This window comes from Citrus sinensis, chromosome 5 (genome assembly GCF_022201045.2).
Source record: "Citrus sinensis cultivar Valencia sweet orange chromosome 5, DVS_A1.0, whole genome shotgun sequence".
NCBI classification, from domain to species: Eukaryota; Viridiplantae; Streptophyta; class Magnoliopsida; order Sapindales; family Rutaceae; genus Citrus; species Citrus sinensis.
This window is the reverse complement of record NC_068560.1, coordinates 31,821,335-31,839,255: the sequence shown is the minus strand read 5'-3', so window position 1 is coordinate 31,839,255 and position 17,921 is coordinate 31,821,335. Positions and strand designations below refer to the sequence as shown.

At 32.8% G+C, this 17,921-nt stretch overlaps 1 protein-coding gene across 1 annotated transcript; it reads left to right on the top strand.

Moving 5' to 3' along the window:
- The first annotated feature begins 10,069 nt into the window (after positions 1–10,069).
- On the top strand, positions 10,070–13,883 carry LOC102623814 (phospho-2-dehydro-3-deoxyheptonate aldolase 1, chloroplastic-like). The gene is made up of 5 exons (XM_006472513.4): positions 10,070–10,693; positions 10,784–11,061; positions 11,770–12,046; positions 12,321–12,566; positions 13,434–13,883. The coding sequence occupies exons 1-5, from the start codon at positions 10,181–10,183 to the stop codon at positions 13,701–13,703; spliced, it is 1,584 nt and encodes a 527-aa protein (XP_006472576.2). The 5' UTR covers positions 10,070–10,180; the 3' UTR covers positions 13,704–13,883.
- The last annotated feature ends 4,038 nt before the right edge of the window (positions 13,884–17,921 follow it).

The following is a 17,921-nucleotide window of genomic DNA, read 5'->3' as shown; positions in this document are numbered from 1 at the left end:
GCCTCTTGGCTTAAAGAAAAGCAACTTCTAATCCCTTTTTTTTTTTCTTCTTCTTTTGGGTTCTCTCTGTTTTCTCTTTTATTTTTAGGTTATTATTTTTCTTTTTTTGGCCCTTTTGAGTTTTGTCCCTTGCAGTTATGTTGATAAAGGGGTGAGTGGTTGCTGCAAAACCGTCATTGGAATTTGGAAATCTACATATGCAAAGCAATCCCAGCCGGTTCCTTCCCATGCAATGACAAAATTCCACTGCCTTGCCTTTCGCTTTTCTGTCCAGGTCTTCTTGATTTTATGAATCTTCTAGTATCTTGTCTTGTTTTGCACCAAGCTGAATGGTAATTGGTAATAATAATTGCCAATTGGTTGGTAGGTTGAGTGGGAACTGGGATACTAAAGGAAGACTTCTTGATAATCAACCATATCGCGCCCACAGATTACTACTTATTAGCATAAAGATTTTGATAAAACTATTTAGAATGTGTCACGTCAGACCAAATTCCTTGGACTGCACAAGAAAAGAAATAAGAGAATTTTTAACCTGCCACCCAGATCCACACTGCTTGTGATTGCTTTTAACATATATCCCCTAGGAATGTAATGGTAAATGTAAACAAATATTGGGGGAGATTGAAACTTGGATCCTTACAAAGGAAAAAAAAAAAAAATTGGTTTCTTTCATTGCTATATATTATTTGTCAAACTCTAACATGATGCCTTTTATCACGAGGTAGAAAGGGTTTCGTATAGTGATACGTATAAGTTATTTACTAAATATGATTCTAAGTTGTACAATTAATAAACATTAAGACCCAACTGACATTCTGCCTATTTTTCTTTTTTTCTTTTTTTAAATTTATTATTTATTTAAAATGAAACATCTTTAAGATGAAAATGTATCTCTAAAGGGAAAACTAAAAGTTTTGTTGCATGTCCCGGAAATTAAATACTATGAAATCACGAGCACTTGTGATTAGATTTCTAGTTTAACAACCGGCCAAGTTGGGTCACATGATTACATGTGATTAGTGTTTTGGATCTTGTACTCGCTCTGCTGCTCAATTTCATTTCCCTGGTCTCGAGATGTGTGAAATTTTGACCCCTATTGGATGGGGCTCAAACAAATTTCCCTCAAAAAAAGTGTTGCACGTGACATAAATAGAAATAACTTTGCGAAATAAAATGGGGAAAAGATATGCATATAGATATAGTTGTCTCTTCAATCGTTGTTATTATATTGTATAAATCGGACAATCATTTAAGGTTTAGGAAGATTGTCGATATTCAATAATTCCCTAACAACATAGATTTAAAGAAAAAGGAGGATTAATTTTTATTTGTTTAATATTTGAGTTTGACAATATAAAACCTATATTTACTAGAAAGAAAGAAAAAAATATATAAAAAAAAAACTATTACAAATATATTTTATTATTCATACCGCAAATTTCAATGAAACCTCGCTTCTATTACAAAACGCAAAACTAATCAATTGTACTATCAGAAGATAATCATCACCATCCGTTCGTTCATATCAAGAGTACCAAGTTTTGAGTCCCAATAATAATTACGATTTATTATTTCTCCTCCTAATTTTCATTAGATAGATAATGGCAGATTAGATATGTCTTCCACCAACTGCGATGCCTCAAAAATCAAAATTAATCGGTCACAACAATAATAATCAATCAGTGGCCCCCAGTTCTGCAATTTCGTCCGTCCACTTTGCGTTACAAGTTCGAAGGAACAAACAAAAATCAGCCACGTGCAGTAACTTAGGAATGCAAATTTAACTCGAGATTACTTCTATGCCATTATCTTTTACAGGATCAGTATGGGTGAAATTGGAATTTTACGCACGTCTCCATGTTACATTTTTAATAATTTAAGGTCAGTGGTCCCCTTTTCAAAGACAAGAAGCAATCATCAATGGTAAGATTCGCACGCCTTTGCCTTTTTTTTTAAAAAAAATTTTAAAATCTTTCTGATTTGTCTCTTTTTGTGAACGTGGACACAAGTTGATGCAAGCGAAGGACCAAAGTACTGCTCGAATCAAAGAAGGCGACTCAGAATTTTTTTGGGCCCATAATTTGCGAGTACAGGTTTGCAGGCTTGTAGTTGAAAATTTAATTTAATAACGGTAATAAATAATTGATGCGGTATTTTGCTATCTATTAGACGGGTCTGGCTATGGTACAATTATGATACTATATTATAGTTATTTTTGGCCGTTAAATTTAGTTTATGGTAACAATTATAATTGAATTTAACAGTTAGATACAATTGTGATATAATACTACAGTTGCACCATAATTTTATCCTTCTTAGACGCACATTTTGATGTTTTGTAAAATATTTTTTTTTGAAAGAATGAAACAAGTTAACTTGTTCTCAAAATTTACACATTCTCAGGTTTCATTTCATATTGTTGCCTGACAGTTGTAGATTTTAAATCACATCTATAAAATGCCTGACAAATATTATAACGGCTATTTAAAAGTAATTTTATGTTTGATGAAAAACTAAATTAAAAATTTTACTTTAGAAAAGTTTCAAGAAATAAAATAACTAGCGACTTGAATAATTAGCAAGGCAAATTGTTTAATGATTTAGGAGATGCACAAAAAAAAACCCCCCCCCCCCCCCCCGGTTTTTATCCATGGAAGCCTTACCCAAAAGAAAAAGTGTAGAATTTTTTTTATTGTGTTTTAAGAACAGATTTTTCAAACCAAAAAAAAAAAAAAACTTCATTTACCAAAACAACTAAATTGAAAAGCTTGGTCTCACTTGTGGGAAGGAAATTAATTGATTAAAAATGATGAAACGAGAGTTCAATCACAAGATTTTGATATCATTTTTGAGAAAGGTTTAAATTATGCACATTTGACCTTTTGCTAACCTTTTACAAATTTCACAACATGTGACGTTTATTACAGTCTCCTTATGGTCCCATTTCACTTCACCTCTATCTATCGGTGGGCATAATCAAATCATTTAAAAAAATTATTTGCATTTTTTTAAAATGAATATAGAAATCCAAAAGCAAGTAAAATTTTTGATTCGGTTCTCAATTCAAATTCTTAAAATATGAACCAAATTAAAAAAAAAATAGTTAATATTTTTTATACTAAATAGTGACACGTAGCATAATTTAAGTGGTCATAAAAAAATAAATTATATAAGAAAATAATTATAAATATTTAAAGAACCGAACCGAACAGAACCAAAAATCTCAATTTTAGTTCGATGGTTCCATTCTTATTGGTTTTTTAAAATTCAATACCGAACCAAAATATTCAGTTCGATCGGGGTACCGAACCATCCCGCCGACTTGTTGCCAACTCCTGCCTCTACCAAACTTCTTTTGCTTCTTCTTCTTCTTCTTCTTACCACTATCTTCATTTTTTTTCTTTTAAAGTTGCGCCTTGACAATTTTCACTTTTATATCAAAGCTATTTGAAAAAAAACAAAATTATATTTATATATATATATATATTGCTGGAATAAAACGTTATAGGATAAAAGAATAATAAAGGACAAAGTAAATGTTAGGATAATCGCTGCAGATTGTTTGCATTTCGATCAATACAAAAAAGCTAAAAGGCTTTTCAATCGTGACAAACAGTAGTAGTTCTTCTGCTCAATAGTTTCTCGATCGGGACACCTAAATTTTCCTTTAAAATGCGACCGTGCGGTGCAGGACTGCAGGTGCTCCATTTCTTCCAGTCAGTTTCTCTGCAGGAATATATCATTTTTGTTGGAAGTAAATTCGAAGAACCTTCACCCACTTTATTCCTAGTTGCACCACTATTCCAACCTGGTTCTATTTTTACTGACAGCACTGAAGAAGCCCGAGGAGACGACACGTTGGCGTTTCTTTTCTTCATAGACGACATGCCGTTTATTCATTCATCTCCTAAAAGAATTGTCGTTAAATATTTACTCCTCAGCAATAATAATTCGACGAGAATCGGCTAAGAGATGAAACTTCAGATGACATGTCGTTTATGTTAAGAATATGTGATGACAGTTTGAATTAGTTATGTTAGTTATAGTGACGTGGCAGTCCAGTCAGCAAAGTAGTTGTTAGCTTGTTAAGTTTGTTATTCTGTTTCTCAAAAAGATAACATACACGTGAAAATGATGTATGTTTTGAGCAGATTATGAACAACAGTATATAATCTTGTAATCTCATTCTGTTAGTGTGTTGAATAAAATGAATTTTCTTAGATAAATTTTCTCTCCTTTTCACTCAGATTTTTTATGTAATCAAACACTCTAAATCGGCTTATCAAACTCCAATTGTTTATTGTTCATTTATCGTCTTTAAATCAAATGATTAATCGTCTACATTTATGGTTATCAAATTACTACTCGGCTATAACTTTTTTATTCCTTGATTACAAAACCCAGGTGGTCATTCTCTGAATCAATTGAAAATGATTAATTGTGTTATTTGAATTAGTGGTGTTAGTTGACTGACTGCATATGTGAATTTTAGAGCATGGCTTGGGAAGAAGGTTTGCTTAACTTTATTAAAGTTTAGAAAAATTACTAAACGGTATGGTTTGAAAGAATAATGTTATTATATTATTAAATTGTATAATTTAATAAATTTCTTAAATTTTAATATAATTTAAAATCTTGGATTGGAGCAAAATTACTAAACAGTGTGTGTGTGTGCGCGCGCGCTCACGCGTGCTGTCGCGCGTGCTGCCTATAAGTTTTAGCATGTTAAAAGCGAAAGGAAACTAATTGGTAAAAATTATAGAGATGTCACCGTATTGATGATCATCTCGGTAGTTGCACGCGAACCTTACAAGAATCTAGCACCTCTGATGTTTATTTTATTCACGAGTAAGTCTTACAAAAATGACAAAGACGTTGACCGGATGTTGGAATGGGCCGACTTCTTAAATTTTCTGACGAAATTTATTGCCGTGGGATTTATCTGTCGGACATCAATCTATCAAAACAATTGGGCCCATTATGAGGATAAGTGGGCGAATTGTACTGAAGGCTTGATTGAAATTTGAAACCAAGCACCACAAAAACCTTCTTTCGTTGGAGGTTTAATGCGGGGTTGCAGCATCATGTTTCTGTTATTGTGTGTGTTGTGTGAGTTTGAGTTGATATCGTTTTGTCACGTCATTTTTGAGACACTACTAGTATATTTGTAATCTGCTTTTTTTTTTTAATAATAAAAATGCTAAAGAGATTGAAGGAAAGTAGAAATAAAAGTAAGATTAGATTTCGATTTACCTTTATTTTTTCAAATTATTTTCCAATAAACAAAGTAAACTGTGTCCAGTTTTACCTTCCTTGTTTAAATAACTGAAGTTTCGGGTTTATGCTTAAAAATGAAATTGCAACACAAATAATTTGCCTTTCACATCACATAACAATAATACAATGTAACATGTCATTTAAAATACACATTTTTTTTTTTATATATGTGGTTTAGAGATGAAGGTCAAGTGGGCCAAGTGGCGTTAATCCTGGTGGGTTCAATGGGGTAGTTAGCCCCTGGGCTCCTGGCAATTGGCAACCAAAGCATTTGCGTGGCCTCAATGCTGCCACTCTTGCAAATTTTAAGAAGAGGCCCACTTCTTCATTTGGGATCCGCAGGAGATTCGGCGGTAACTTTAAAGAATAAATATACAGCCACCCAGCTGAAAAAGATATTGATGTTGCATTTCAATGTGCTGATTGCTTATCACTCTGATATCATCTTTTCTGAAGTATATGTGAGAATACGGAAATTTAGAAAGTAAGCGGAAACTCGTGTCTTCTCAAATAAAGAAAAAACATTGAGACGTAAAATAGAATCTGAAATTAAAACTAAAATGGGTGCTGCATTACAACCCAACAGCTCGAGGATGAAAACGAAAACATATTGACATTATCAAGCAATATAGTTTGGTATTCAAAATTTTTTTTTTTAATACCGTTAAATCCTCTCTAACATTTGAGAGGCGTCCATTCCACGTATGTTTCATGAGACAGAGATTGTTTTCAATCAATTATTTAATAATTAAAGAAAGATTGATATTATCATACTTTGTAAGTGTGAAGACTCTCCTATTGGCCCAAAGACTTATTGACAGTATGATTTTTTTTTTTTTTTTAATGATAGTTTAGTATTCAAAATTAGTTGTACGTTGAACACCAAAATTCTTTTTTGGAAAAAAATAGTGGTTAAATTGAGAAAACTTTCTTGTAACAGCAAATTGGGCAACTTATAGAGCCACCACGTTCGAACATAAACTAGGGCGGTGCCTTGTATGATTTTTTTAATTAATATAAAATGTCGTGAAGCTACCAATTGTCTTAACTACGTCATTATAACAGAAGGGATGACAAAAGAAAGTCTGTTTTAAACCCATTTGATTGTTTATGTTTTTCTTGAAACAGAGAATGTCACCGGTAGATTAGGCTCTCGTTGCGTTTGGTACAAAATAAAGTTACCGTATGACCACACGGTCACCTACCTAGATCGAACATTTCATTAAGAAATCGTACAGCTGCTGGCCTTTGAATATTTCCACGCTTGGACCAATCATGTAAAAATCAGTCAAGCTCGAAAACCTTGACCCCATAGAGATGGTCAATCATTCAATATAACGACGCCCTTTGTCACGTGTCTCACGTTTATTTTCTCATTATTATAATTATAAAAATTACTACAATGGGTAGTTGATATCGTTTGTACAATGTTATACAAAATGGTGTGATATGTTATTAATTAAATTTAAAAAATATAAAAGAACCCACATTAATAATTTGCATTATTATTGGCGTCATATGATTATATTATTAGCTCATTAATAGTTGATAATAAAATTTGTAAATACTTTACACATATCTACCAGTGATTTGTGACCCCAAATCTTGATGTTCAAACTATGCATCCTCATTGTGTAAATTAGTACTGGTAATCTAGTTCTGTTGTTTAAGAAATTGTACTTTTTAATGCAAAACTTAATGAGTTTGTCGGGGGTAATTGTAATCTACAACATTTGTAACAAATGTACGTATAATATAATCATATTTAGGGTTTTCTTATGGTGGAGTTGCGCCACGTAGATCACGCCTTAATAAACATATGATTAAAGTGATAAATAGTAAAATAAGTTATAGTTATAATTGTATAGTTATGAAAGCATGTTCTAAGGTGGAGTGTCATTGTCTCATAATTTATATATAGATATGAAACTCATATTGAAAAATCATTTGATAGGTTTAAGGTCACATCAATTTTAAATACTTAACCCAAGAATCTACATTACATGTGGACTGACCTTCTTGATAAATTTTTATCACATAAAAAGGTAACGTAATTCTCTATATAAACTAACTTTAATACCACATAGATGCTGTTGAACTAACTCATATTAGTGGATTAATTTTTAAGCCTGATTTAAGCCAATCCTCGCATAAAAAACTTGTTCATCTTTCATAATTCATTTGTTTTACCTATAGAGTTCAACAAGGCATTTTTATTTTTCTTAAAGTAAATAGAACAGTTATTTCATATATGTTTAGTATTGAGATGATGCTGGCTATAGGGAGAAAAAAAAAAACAAATGTGAAATAAAAATTAGTCATATTTAATATTATGATTTTTTAACTATTATTTCTAATAAAATTAATAAATATATTACAATTTTTTTAATCAAATAATTACTTAATAAAATTACAGTTGATTTAAAAACCACGCCAACATATATTTACTAAGTACTTTACACACAAAATTTTCAAATTACAGCATTCAACGACAATACCAAATAACCCTTATATTCCAGGAGAAGCAAGCAAGATAGATTATGAAGAATATGCTAACGCGTGTGTGGACACGTGTCAGCGGCTGAAGAACGTTGCAACTTGCAGTTGTTGGGGGTAGGAGAGCGTGGACTTGAGAGTTGAGAGGGTTACCGGTTGCATGAAGAAGTGGGGCGGGGTAGGTGGGATGACTTCGCCGTTCCTCTTTTTTCCTAACATCCAAGGTCAAGGGCTTTTTCGTAATTTGGTTTATTGAAAACTTCCCTAGGCTGGGTCTGTACCAAGCCGCTGAGACTTGAGATCCGCATCTAATGAAATAATTAGGCGGTTTCCACGAGTCGGTATTTTAATTGGCTTATTGCTGGCGCTTTAAATATAAAATATTCAATTCAATTGGGAAATTAAAAAAAAAAAAACTCATTTTAATGTATATTCAAGGATGGGTATCGAATGAAATTTCAACTACCAATTTAATAATTGGAAACTCTATAAGTTTAATATATAAAATAATAAAATAGAGTAAATAAATTGAGCTTGAGATGAGTTACTTATTAAAATAGATTTCTTTTTCGAAAGAATTAAAATAAATTACTTACGTCATATATAAGTTGACTGTTGGCAAGTGTTTTTTAAACACCAATTGAAATAAAAAGTTACTACTTTTATAAATAAAAAGAAATTATATTATATTTTTATAAAAAATAATTAATAACCATGACAGTTTTAAATTAATTTTAAAAAAATGCACACTCTAGTAAGAATAATTGCGAAATAAATGACAGCATGAAAACACTAATCGCGTCTTCAAAGAATTTAAACTTAAAATTTTGATGAGATCTAATGACATGTTTGGTTTGACAAAAAATGAACATAAAGGAGGAAAGAAAAAAGAAAAAAGGAGAAAAAATATATTATTTCTTGTTATACAAAACAATTAAATTGAAATTGATCATCTTCTTATCTCATTTTCTCTCTTCCTCTCTCCTTTTTATTTCTTGTTTGCCATCCCATTTCTTCTAACTAAACATGCAATAGGAGCTTGAGAGATTGATTTTAAACACGTGTCACATCTTTGCGATGCTAGCCTAAACAACAAAGAATTCGGCCCCTTATACCTCTATTAGTCAGATCGTTTGATGTGAAAGTTATTGAAGATTATTGAAGACAACTTAACATTTTAACTTGTAAGATTATTGTCTCTATACTTTGTTTATTTGTCATTAGACGTACTCACATCCCATAAATCTTAAAAATTTAAATCTTATGGTATTAAAGACACTCTCGTATAATTATTAAAAATTATCATTAGTGTTGATAGTAATTATTGAAAAATAAACTCCAATTTTTGCTTAGTTTGTTTGTTTATTCGATTCTGATAAATTAATAGTTAAAATGATAAAATGCACAATATTTTTTTTTATCGATTGTATTTTATTAAATTAGTATGAGTGAGGTTTTTTACTAATCAACTTAGAATAAAACCAGGTTTCCTTTAAAACAAAGTTGCATCACCAAACATCTCGGCGACTTTGTTCCTAATCTATAAGTAATTAAATTTATAATTTCTTTCTTATACCTAGAGATGTCTTTTCCAAAAGGTGTTTTCGCATAGTAAAATAAAATAGACTATATAAAGTTGATACCACACCAACCATGAGGAATTTATTAACATTATCTGAACGGTTTAGCACCATTAGTCAATTGCTGGGCAAGAAAGGAAGGTTGCTGGTCACTTCACTTGGTTATTAAGACACTTTTTGTCCCATCTGCTTGCAATTTCCTTCTTGACTTGAGAGAACAGTACAAGCTGCATTCCTTTATTTTTATTATTATTATTATTTTTTAAAACAAAGAGAAGAACTATTGATTCTCAATAAACTTTAGTTAAAATAATTTCCAATATATACGACAAATATTTGTTGAGAAAAAATGGAATCCTAACATTTTAACATTAGATACCACTATTTTTTGTTTTTCAAAAATACTAATATTTAAGAGTTAAATAGTATTTTGGAATATTCACCAAAATTATGTAATTTGATTTCTGAATGCGTCCGGCTCGGCTCCGTTTCCACGCCGCCGCCTCTGACCATCATGAGTAGATGCTAAAAATAACTTAAAGAACCATCATTAAACCGACTTAAGACATCTGTAATACCGAAAATACCCTTGTAAGATGGATTACCAAAAATACCCTTAACTACCACACAACACGTTCACCAATCTCCCACGTGCTCAGACGCTGACACCCTGTTTTCTTATAAAACCCTTTTCATATCTCCGCTAAGCTCTTCAGGTTCCTCTTTCACGATAAAGAGTTAAAGAGCCTCCGTTTATTTGAAAAAAAAAAGGGAAAAAAGAAATTCGTTTCATTTACATTTCAACAAAAATAAATTAGAACATTATGGCTCTCGTTGGCAGTACTTCAATTACTCCCACAAAATCATCCTTCGTTCAGCCACAATCTCAGCCGTTCATCACCAAACCCAGATCAAATATCCATCCCATCTCCGCCGTCCATGCTGCTGACTCTGCCAAGCCACCGTCTGCCGTAAAAACCACAACAAAGGCACCCGAGCCAGTCCTCAAGACCAGCAATGTGGGTCCCCAAAAATGGACGGTTGACAGCTGGAAATCCAAGAAGGCTTTGCAGCTGCCGGAGTATCCAAACAAAGAGGAGCTCGAGTCCGTGCTGAAAACGCTCGACGATTTCCCGCCGATTGTGTTCGCCGGTGAAGCCAGGAGCTTGGAGGAGCGGCTAGCTGAAGCCGCCATGGGCAAAGCTTTCTTGCTTCAAGGCGGTGATTGCGCTGAGAGTTTCAAAGAGTTTAATGCTAATAACATTCGTGACACTTTCAGAATCCTTCTCCAGATGGGTGTTGTGCTAATGTTCGGCGGTCAAATGCCCGTTGTTAAGGTCAAATTAATTACATTTTGATCCTTTTGTTTTGTTTTGTTTGGTTTTGCGTTTTGGTTAATTGGGTTTGTTTTGTTTTGTTTTGTTCAGGTGGGAAGAATGGCAGGGCAGTTTGCGAAGCCGAGATCAGATCCGTTTGAGGAGAAGAACGGAGTGAAGCTGCCGAGTTACAGAGGAGATAATGTGAACGGAGACGCGTTTGATGAGAAATCAAGGAATCCTGATCCGCAGAGGTTGATCAGAGCTTATTGTCAGTCGGCTGCCACTTTGAATCTTCTCAGGGCTTTTGCCACTGGTGGTTATGCTGCTATGCAGAGGGTTACCCAGTGGAATTTGGATTTCACCGAGCACAGTGAGCAGGGAGATCGGTAAATTTTTATTTTTTTATTTATTTTTATCAATTTCTCGTCCTTGTTGGTTAACTTACTGTTGCTATAGCTTTATTGTCTATGTGATTTAGTCTTTGCGGTGGAATTTGGATTTTTTTGGCGGAGGCCTTGTGAAAAATTGTTTATTTCACTTTTTATTTTTCATGTTTCATATTTGTACAGAGGTCAATTGTATATGGTAAAAAGACTTATCAAGTGTGTTTCATACCGAATATGCCATATCCGTCAACATCAATACATTACTGCTAGTTTTGGCCTGTTCAAGTTATCTGAAATAACTTTATTTGTGTCCTTCTAATTTCTATTCTTAACCTGTTTTTTTTTTTTTTCTCCTAGTATTGGTTATAAGAGAATCTGCTTATTTGGAATCAGTAATTCTGTTTTTCATGTGTTTTCTGAATTTGATTATTAATTTGTTTTTGTGTGGAGGAATCATGGAACCTAAATCCAAGTTACAATTCTGTCAACACCACGTGTATAGTTGGAAATATGCTGATCTAAATTATCTGGATCATCATAACTTTTTAATGTCCGACAAAATCATAAGTTGTACTAACTTATAACTATCTCGGATTGGCCCATGTAATTGAGACTTCACAGTTTTAGTTATTATGGATTTTGTTTTCATTGCTTCCTGTTTAATTAATTTGAAGCTCTAATACATGTACTGCTATCTTTGTATGATAGGTACCGAGAACTTGCTCACCGGGTTGATGAGGCCCTTGGATTCATGTCTGCAGCTGGACTCACCGTTGACCATCCTATCATGACAACTACTGAGTTCTGGACATCCCATGAGTGCTTGCTCTTGCCATATGAGCAATCTCTAACCCGGCTGGATTCAACTTCTGGTTTTTACTATGATTGCTCTGCCCATTTTCTTTGGGTTGGAGAACGTACCAGGCAGCTGGATGGTGCACATGTTGAGTTTTTGAAAGGTGTAGCAAATCCCCTTGGCATTAAGGTAATTACCTTTGGCTTTCAGTTGGTCTATTTAATGCGATTGAATTACGTTAGTCACGATAAATGTGGATGAAACCCTATAACTTTGACAAACCATGCATGAAACATCTAACCTAAAATTGATTTAGATGTTGGCCAAGTGCATTTTGTGTAGTTGTCTTAAATAATCTTGTCAGTTCTTTGTACTTACATACTTGTTTTAAAACTATCAAGAAAGTGCACAGAATTGAACAATAATTGCCATTGTAACTAATGTGGTTGCTTATGTTCTGCAGGTCAGTGATAAGATGGATCCTAATGAGCTAGTGAAGCTTATTGAGATTTTGAATCCTCAGAATAAACCGGGGAGGATAACTATTATCACTAGAATGGGTGCTGAGAACATGAGAGTGAAGCTTCCTCATCTAATTAGGGCAGTCCGCCGCTCTGGCCAAATTGTTACATGGGTCAGTGACCCTATGCATGGTAACACCATCAAGGCTCCCTGCGGCCTGAAAACTCGTCCCTTCGATTCTATCAGGGTAAATACTGATTGCTAGTTTTCTTTCCTTATATTTAATTGCATAGGAGTCATTGGTATGATTTTGAAGTGATCAAAGAAATCCCGGTTATATTTTACTTGAGTAATATCTTGATTACATAAAATTGAAGTCATTTTGTTTTCCTTTCCAGATGAGCTTAATTAATGAGAATAGTATTAAGTTGAACATCATTGCTTTAATATGCTCACAACAAGTGGATTTATTTGAAATTCTCATAAAAGGCCAATGCACCATAAATCCTGTTTGAACTGAACTAAGCTGTTTTGACTGCCCCCATGTTTGTACTGTTACTTGCTGGGGCAATGCTTGGCCGGCTCACCAATCTCTTAATCATTCACGGCTCAATTATCCTGTGCAGGAGTGCCCTGTAACTTCAAGAAATCATAGATGTATACTATATTTTACATTATTTTAGTTAGAAAGATATTGAGGCAAGCAAAACTGGGTTGTTGTAGTAGGTGAGAAAGGGACAGGTTGTAAGATTCCTTCAGGGCAAAATAGTCCAATGAGGGTCTCTTTAGGCATGCATACTATAATTTTAAGTTAGAGAAGGCTATAGCAGGTAGGTGGTTATATTTCCCCTATCACACTTGGATTGGGTTGGGACATATCTTGCCATATGAAAGGTTTCTTTAGGCATTTCTTGTGGTTGGATGGTAATTGAGGGGACAGCAATTTTGGTGGTAAAGAAATGAATACTTGCATCTCTAGAACACGTTAAGATTAGGGGCCAGCTGTCACAAGATGTAATTTTTCTTTCCTTGTAATAGCTATTACATATTTTAGCCGAAAATACAAAACAATTCACTTGCTGTATTATTAAAGTATTTTACTTTGTTGTTGCAGGCTGAAGTGAGAGCATTCTTTGATGTGCATGAGCAAGAAGGAAGTCACCCGGGAGGAGTACATTTGGAGATGACAGGCCAGAATGTGACAGAGTGCATCGGTGGGTCAAGAACAGTGACATTCGACGACTTGAGTTCACGCTACCACACCCACTGTGACCCTAGGCTTAATGCTTCACAGTCACTTGAGCTTGCCTTCATCATTGCCGAGCGCCTCAGAAAGAGGAGGATTAGCTCACAGCAACCTCTTGCCTCTTCGTCTCTCCTGTAGAATGGCCTGAGTACTGCTGGCATATATTATTATTTTTCTTGAAGTTTAGCAGCTGTGCTAGTATTTTTAATTTTGGTTTTTTGATTTAATTTATGTCATGTACTGAATGTGTATATTAAAAGGACATGATGGCTTGAGACTTAAGGAACAAAGGAATAAAAAATATGGGATTTATGATTACATTCAGAAAATTGGTGTGTCGTTGTGTGTTTGGTGGATTGTTGTATTTAGGTCACGATTTCACATTGGAGTTTGGCGTAGACAATAGGCTTCATTGCGATTACCAAATCTATAAATTAATAGTCAGGGGGTTAAGCATACTCCTTTGCCGTGACTGATTGGTTTGATGAGATATTTCTGCCGCGGTTAACTGACCAGCCTACTAATAAACAAACAAAAATACCACATTTATATAATTTGGATCGGTAATTTACATTGACGAAGTTCATAAAATAAAGGAAAATTATTACGAATAAGTCTTTTGAATGATGACCAAATATGGATACATCTCAGTTGACCCTGGCTCAATAGTCAATACTAATAGTCTAATAGTTAGGTGTAAAATATTATTTAATTTTTTTAATTATTCTAACTTCAATATGATTGAGGATTCTTTATATATAAATAAATATTTCACCATATTAAAGTTAAGAATAAACAAAAAGATAAAAAATATAGATTTTAATATACTACAAGATAAATTTTACTAAATTAAAATCTGTATATATTTTTTTGTTTATTACTGACATGCTCATTTTAAAAAAGTGTTCTCACTAGAGAATAATTATTTATTTATTCTTCCCTAGTAAGGATATCCCACTATATTGAAGTGAGGATGTCACTAAAATACAATAAAACACATATTTTAGTAATTAAAAACTGTATTTTTTGTTTGTTAGTATATTGAAATCGATGCTTTGTTGTTCTTCATTAGCTTCCTCGCTTTAATAAAGTAGGGTGCTCTCACTAGGGAGTGATTACACACACACTCGTCCCAATCTACATTTAGGCATAATGATTCATAATGGGGATATTATCATTTTACTATCTAATATTTTCTAACATATTATGTTACTACTAAAATTTTTTGACAATAATTTATTCACTTAATATTTTAGTTTTTATCATTTTATTACCAAACCAAACCATTAACTCCATTAATAAATTGCTGATGTTACAGGGGTACTTTGAGAATTTGAGCATATTCATTATTTTAGGAATTTCACAAGGTATTACATTTATAATTTTATCAATTAATAATTTCAAAAATATAAAATAATCAATTGATAAAATTATTATTTCTTTGTATATAATTAATTTTTAATTTTTTAATTTAGAGAGCTAAATTACACATATGCAGTTTAGGGGTAAAATAGACTTTTCTTATAATTTTGATTAAAATTTTGTTAACTTTAGCGATTTAGTGGTAAAATGATAAAAATTAAAACATTAAGCGGAAAAAAAATAATTTTAGAAAACTTTAGTAGTAAAATAGATTTTTAAAATATGTTGTGCTGCCACTTACATAAAACAAAGAAAAAAAAAATCATAAAACTATAGATAAATTAAGAACCATTGTCAATCATGACAATTCAGAGGCTTAAACAATCAAAATTTCATCGCTTTGAATTTTAGCTTTTCTATTTGTTTTTTTATATGTTAGAGAATGAACCTTTGATGGAATGATTTTTTTGAATAACAAAAATGAAATTGGGAATTAGAAATTTTCATTCCTAAGACTATCTTTCATTGGCAATGACGAAACACACTGAAAGAAGCTTTTGTAATTGACAAAATTATTGTAGCAATGAGATGTGAGAGAAAAGACTGCACGTGATAATTGCAGTAGTTTGCCGTCGTAATGAGTCAGTGCCGGGGGATTGAGACTCCTGATAATTGAATTGTAGCCCTTTAACTGTTATCTACTTGTCTACTTATCCATTGCTGATCAGACCCACCTGTAATGTGCCGCCTTCTTTTTTCTTTTTTTTCTTCTTTTTTTGCCCTTTTTTCTTTTGGGAATCACCGGGCAGACTTGAATCATCTATATATACTACATCAAATTATCAAACCGGAAGCAAGAACTCGCAAAAGCAACTTGAAGAATATACCTGCGCAGGTTTATAGACCAACTTTCATTATATATATATAATTTATAATTCTATTTTAGTATATGCATTTATCAATTAATTTTCTAATTTGAATTTTTTAGGTAATAAGTGGTCGGAGGGGCACCCTTTCGATCCGTGGCTCTTTGTTACTGTTGACGATACTATGGATGGCAATCTTAATCTCCTTGTTGTCCCTCAATATGGAAAAAATAGAGGACAGGCTTCATTAGCCCAAGTTTATTTCAAACAAAAGGTGGGCAACCTAAGCAAAAGTTGAAAAAAATAAAAAAATAAAAGTTAACGGGATAGCCAGCAATCAAATTTAAGGAGGAAAAAAAAAACAAGAGTATAAATTATATAGAGCGCGTATCTCCATCTTAGTTTGTCATGGTGTCATAATGGATGCTAATTTATAATTTGGATTGCTATTAATGCTAATGGTTCCATAGAATATTTAAGTAAATTTCCTTTTTCATTGATTAAAAATTTATTTTCAATCTCCTGTGTCTGTAGGACTTGAAAAAAGAGAAAAAAAAAACAATAGGGATGATAATAGGAAGAGATAGGGATGTCGATTCACATACCCATTATTAGTGCTCTACTCATGTTCTTATACCCTCACCATCATATCATAATTATTTGAGGCGGGGGAAGGGTCAAGGATACTTGATCTCTAATTAGTTGACAATTTCAAAAAGAAAAGAGAAAATATGTTGTAAATGAGAAGAAGTGACAAAGAAAAATTAAGTAGATTTATATGATATAAGAGCCAATGAATTTAAATTGGCTCGTTTATATATAGTGAAGAGAAGAAAGCAAAGCCTGAGAACAATGAAGATGATATATATAAGAGAAAAATAAATATTAATTACAGTTTTATTTCTTATTTGTAAGTATCATTGTGCTCGTTCGAGAACAATAAAGATCATATATAAGATAAAAATCAATATTAATTACTATTTTGTTTCTTGTTTCTAAACAATTTATCCGAGGTTTGTGGTTAATGATTCATTGCAAAGTTTTAATTTTTGTTTAATGATTCATTTTGCAAAGAACGAGTCAACATAGAAAAAGTTATGAGCAAAATATGCATTCGGGTTCATAACCTAAGTTTCCAATTATTTCATTATATAAGAGCATATTAGTTCATATAAATTTCCAGATATGCTCCATGTGTGTCTATGTGTTTACTGTCCGAATTTCATGCTTTAAGAGTGAGTGTTTCATTACATGCCATTAATTTCATGGAAGAACACGACATATTAACATATGTAATGCACTTAAGATCAGGACATAAACTACACTGGCTTTGATACCGATGTTGATTTTTCTAAATCAATCATGTAATTTATTTTACCAACCAAAGTCATACCTTAATGGTTGATACCGAAACGAATCGTCACAAATCTACATAAATAAAGAACAAACTCCTTCAATCTCTAAGAATGGATTGTCAAGAACTTTCATGAATGGATCATAATGAGCTTATGTCATTAATGGTCGGCGGACTATCACAGAGTTGAAAAATCTACTCAATTCACGAAGCAAAAACCCACTGCCTTATTTTTCACTTTCTCTCTCACTCTCCTCATGACGTTACTCTAATTCTTATTGTATGTATTTGCACCCACCCATGCCCCCATCTAATAACCTACTCCCTTATAAAACACTCGCTAAAATTTAAGGGACATTTCGTAAAAATTCCTCTGTAGTATTCGAGGGACGCCTACTCTCTTATGAAACCCTCTCTAATATTTGAGGGATGCTACTCCGCTCATATTTTGTAAGAGATAATACAATTTGTACTTAATTATTTCATAATTAAAAAAAAAAATTAAACTCCATTGTGAAAGTAAGTGTTTCTCCACTAGACCAAAAGCCTCTTGGCTACTTGAAGTACTAAATGTGTAATTCTGTAGCTAAATTTTTGTGGTTTTGTTTTGGTGTAGCGTGGGTTTGAGAGCTAGGTGGATCGGAACAGGCAGAATTTTATCTTACCTACATCGCCTATGACTTGACTAATTATGTTGTATTGAAACACTGCTCGCTTTCCAATCCCAGTGAAAGTTTATGATCATTTGCATTGTTGTGAATTTGTTGGAAGTTA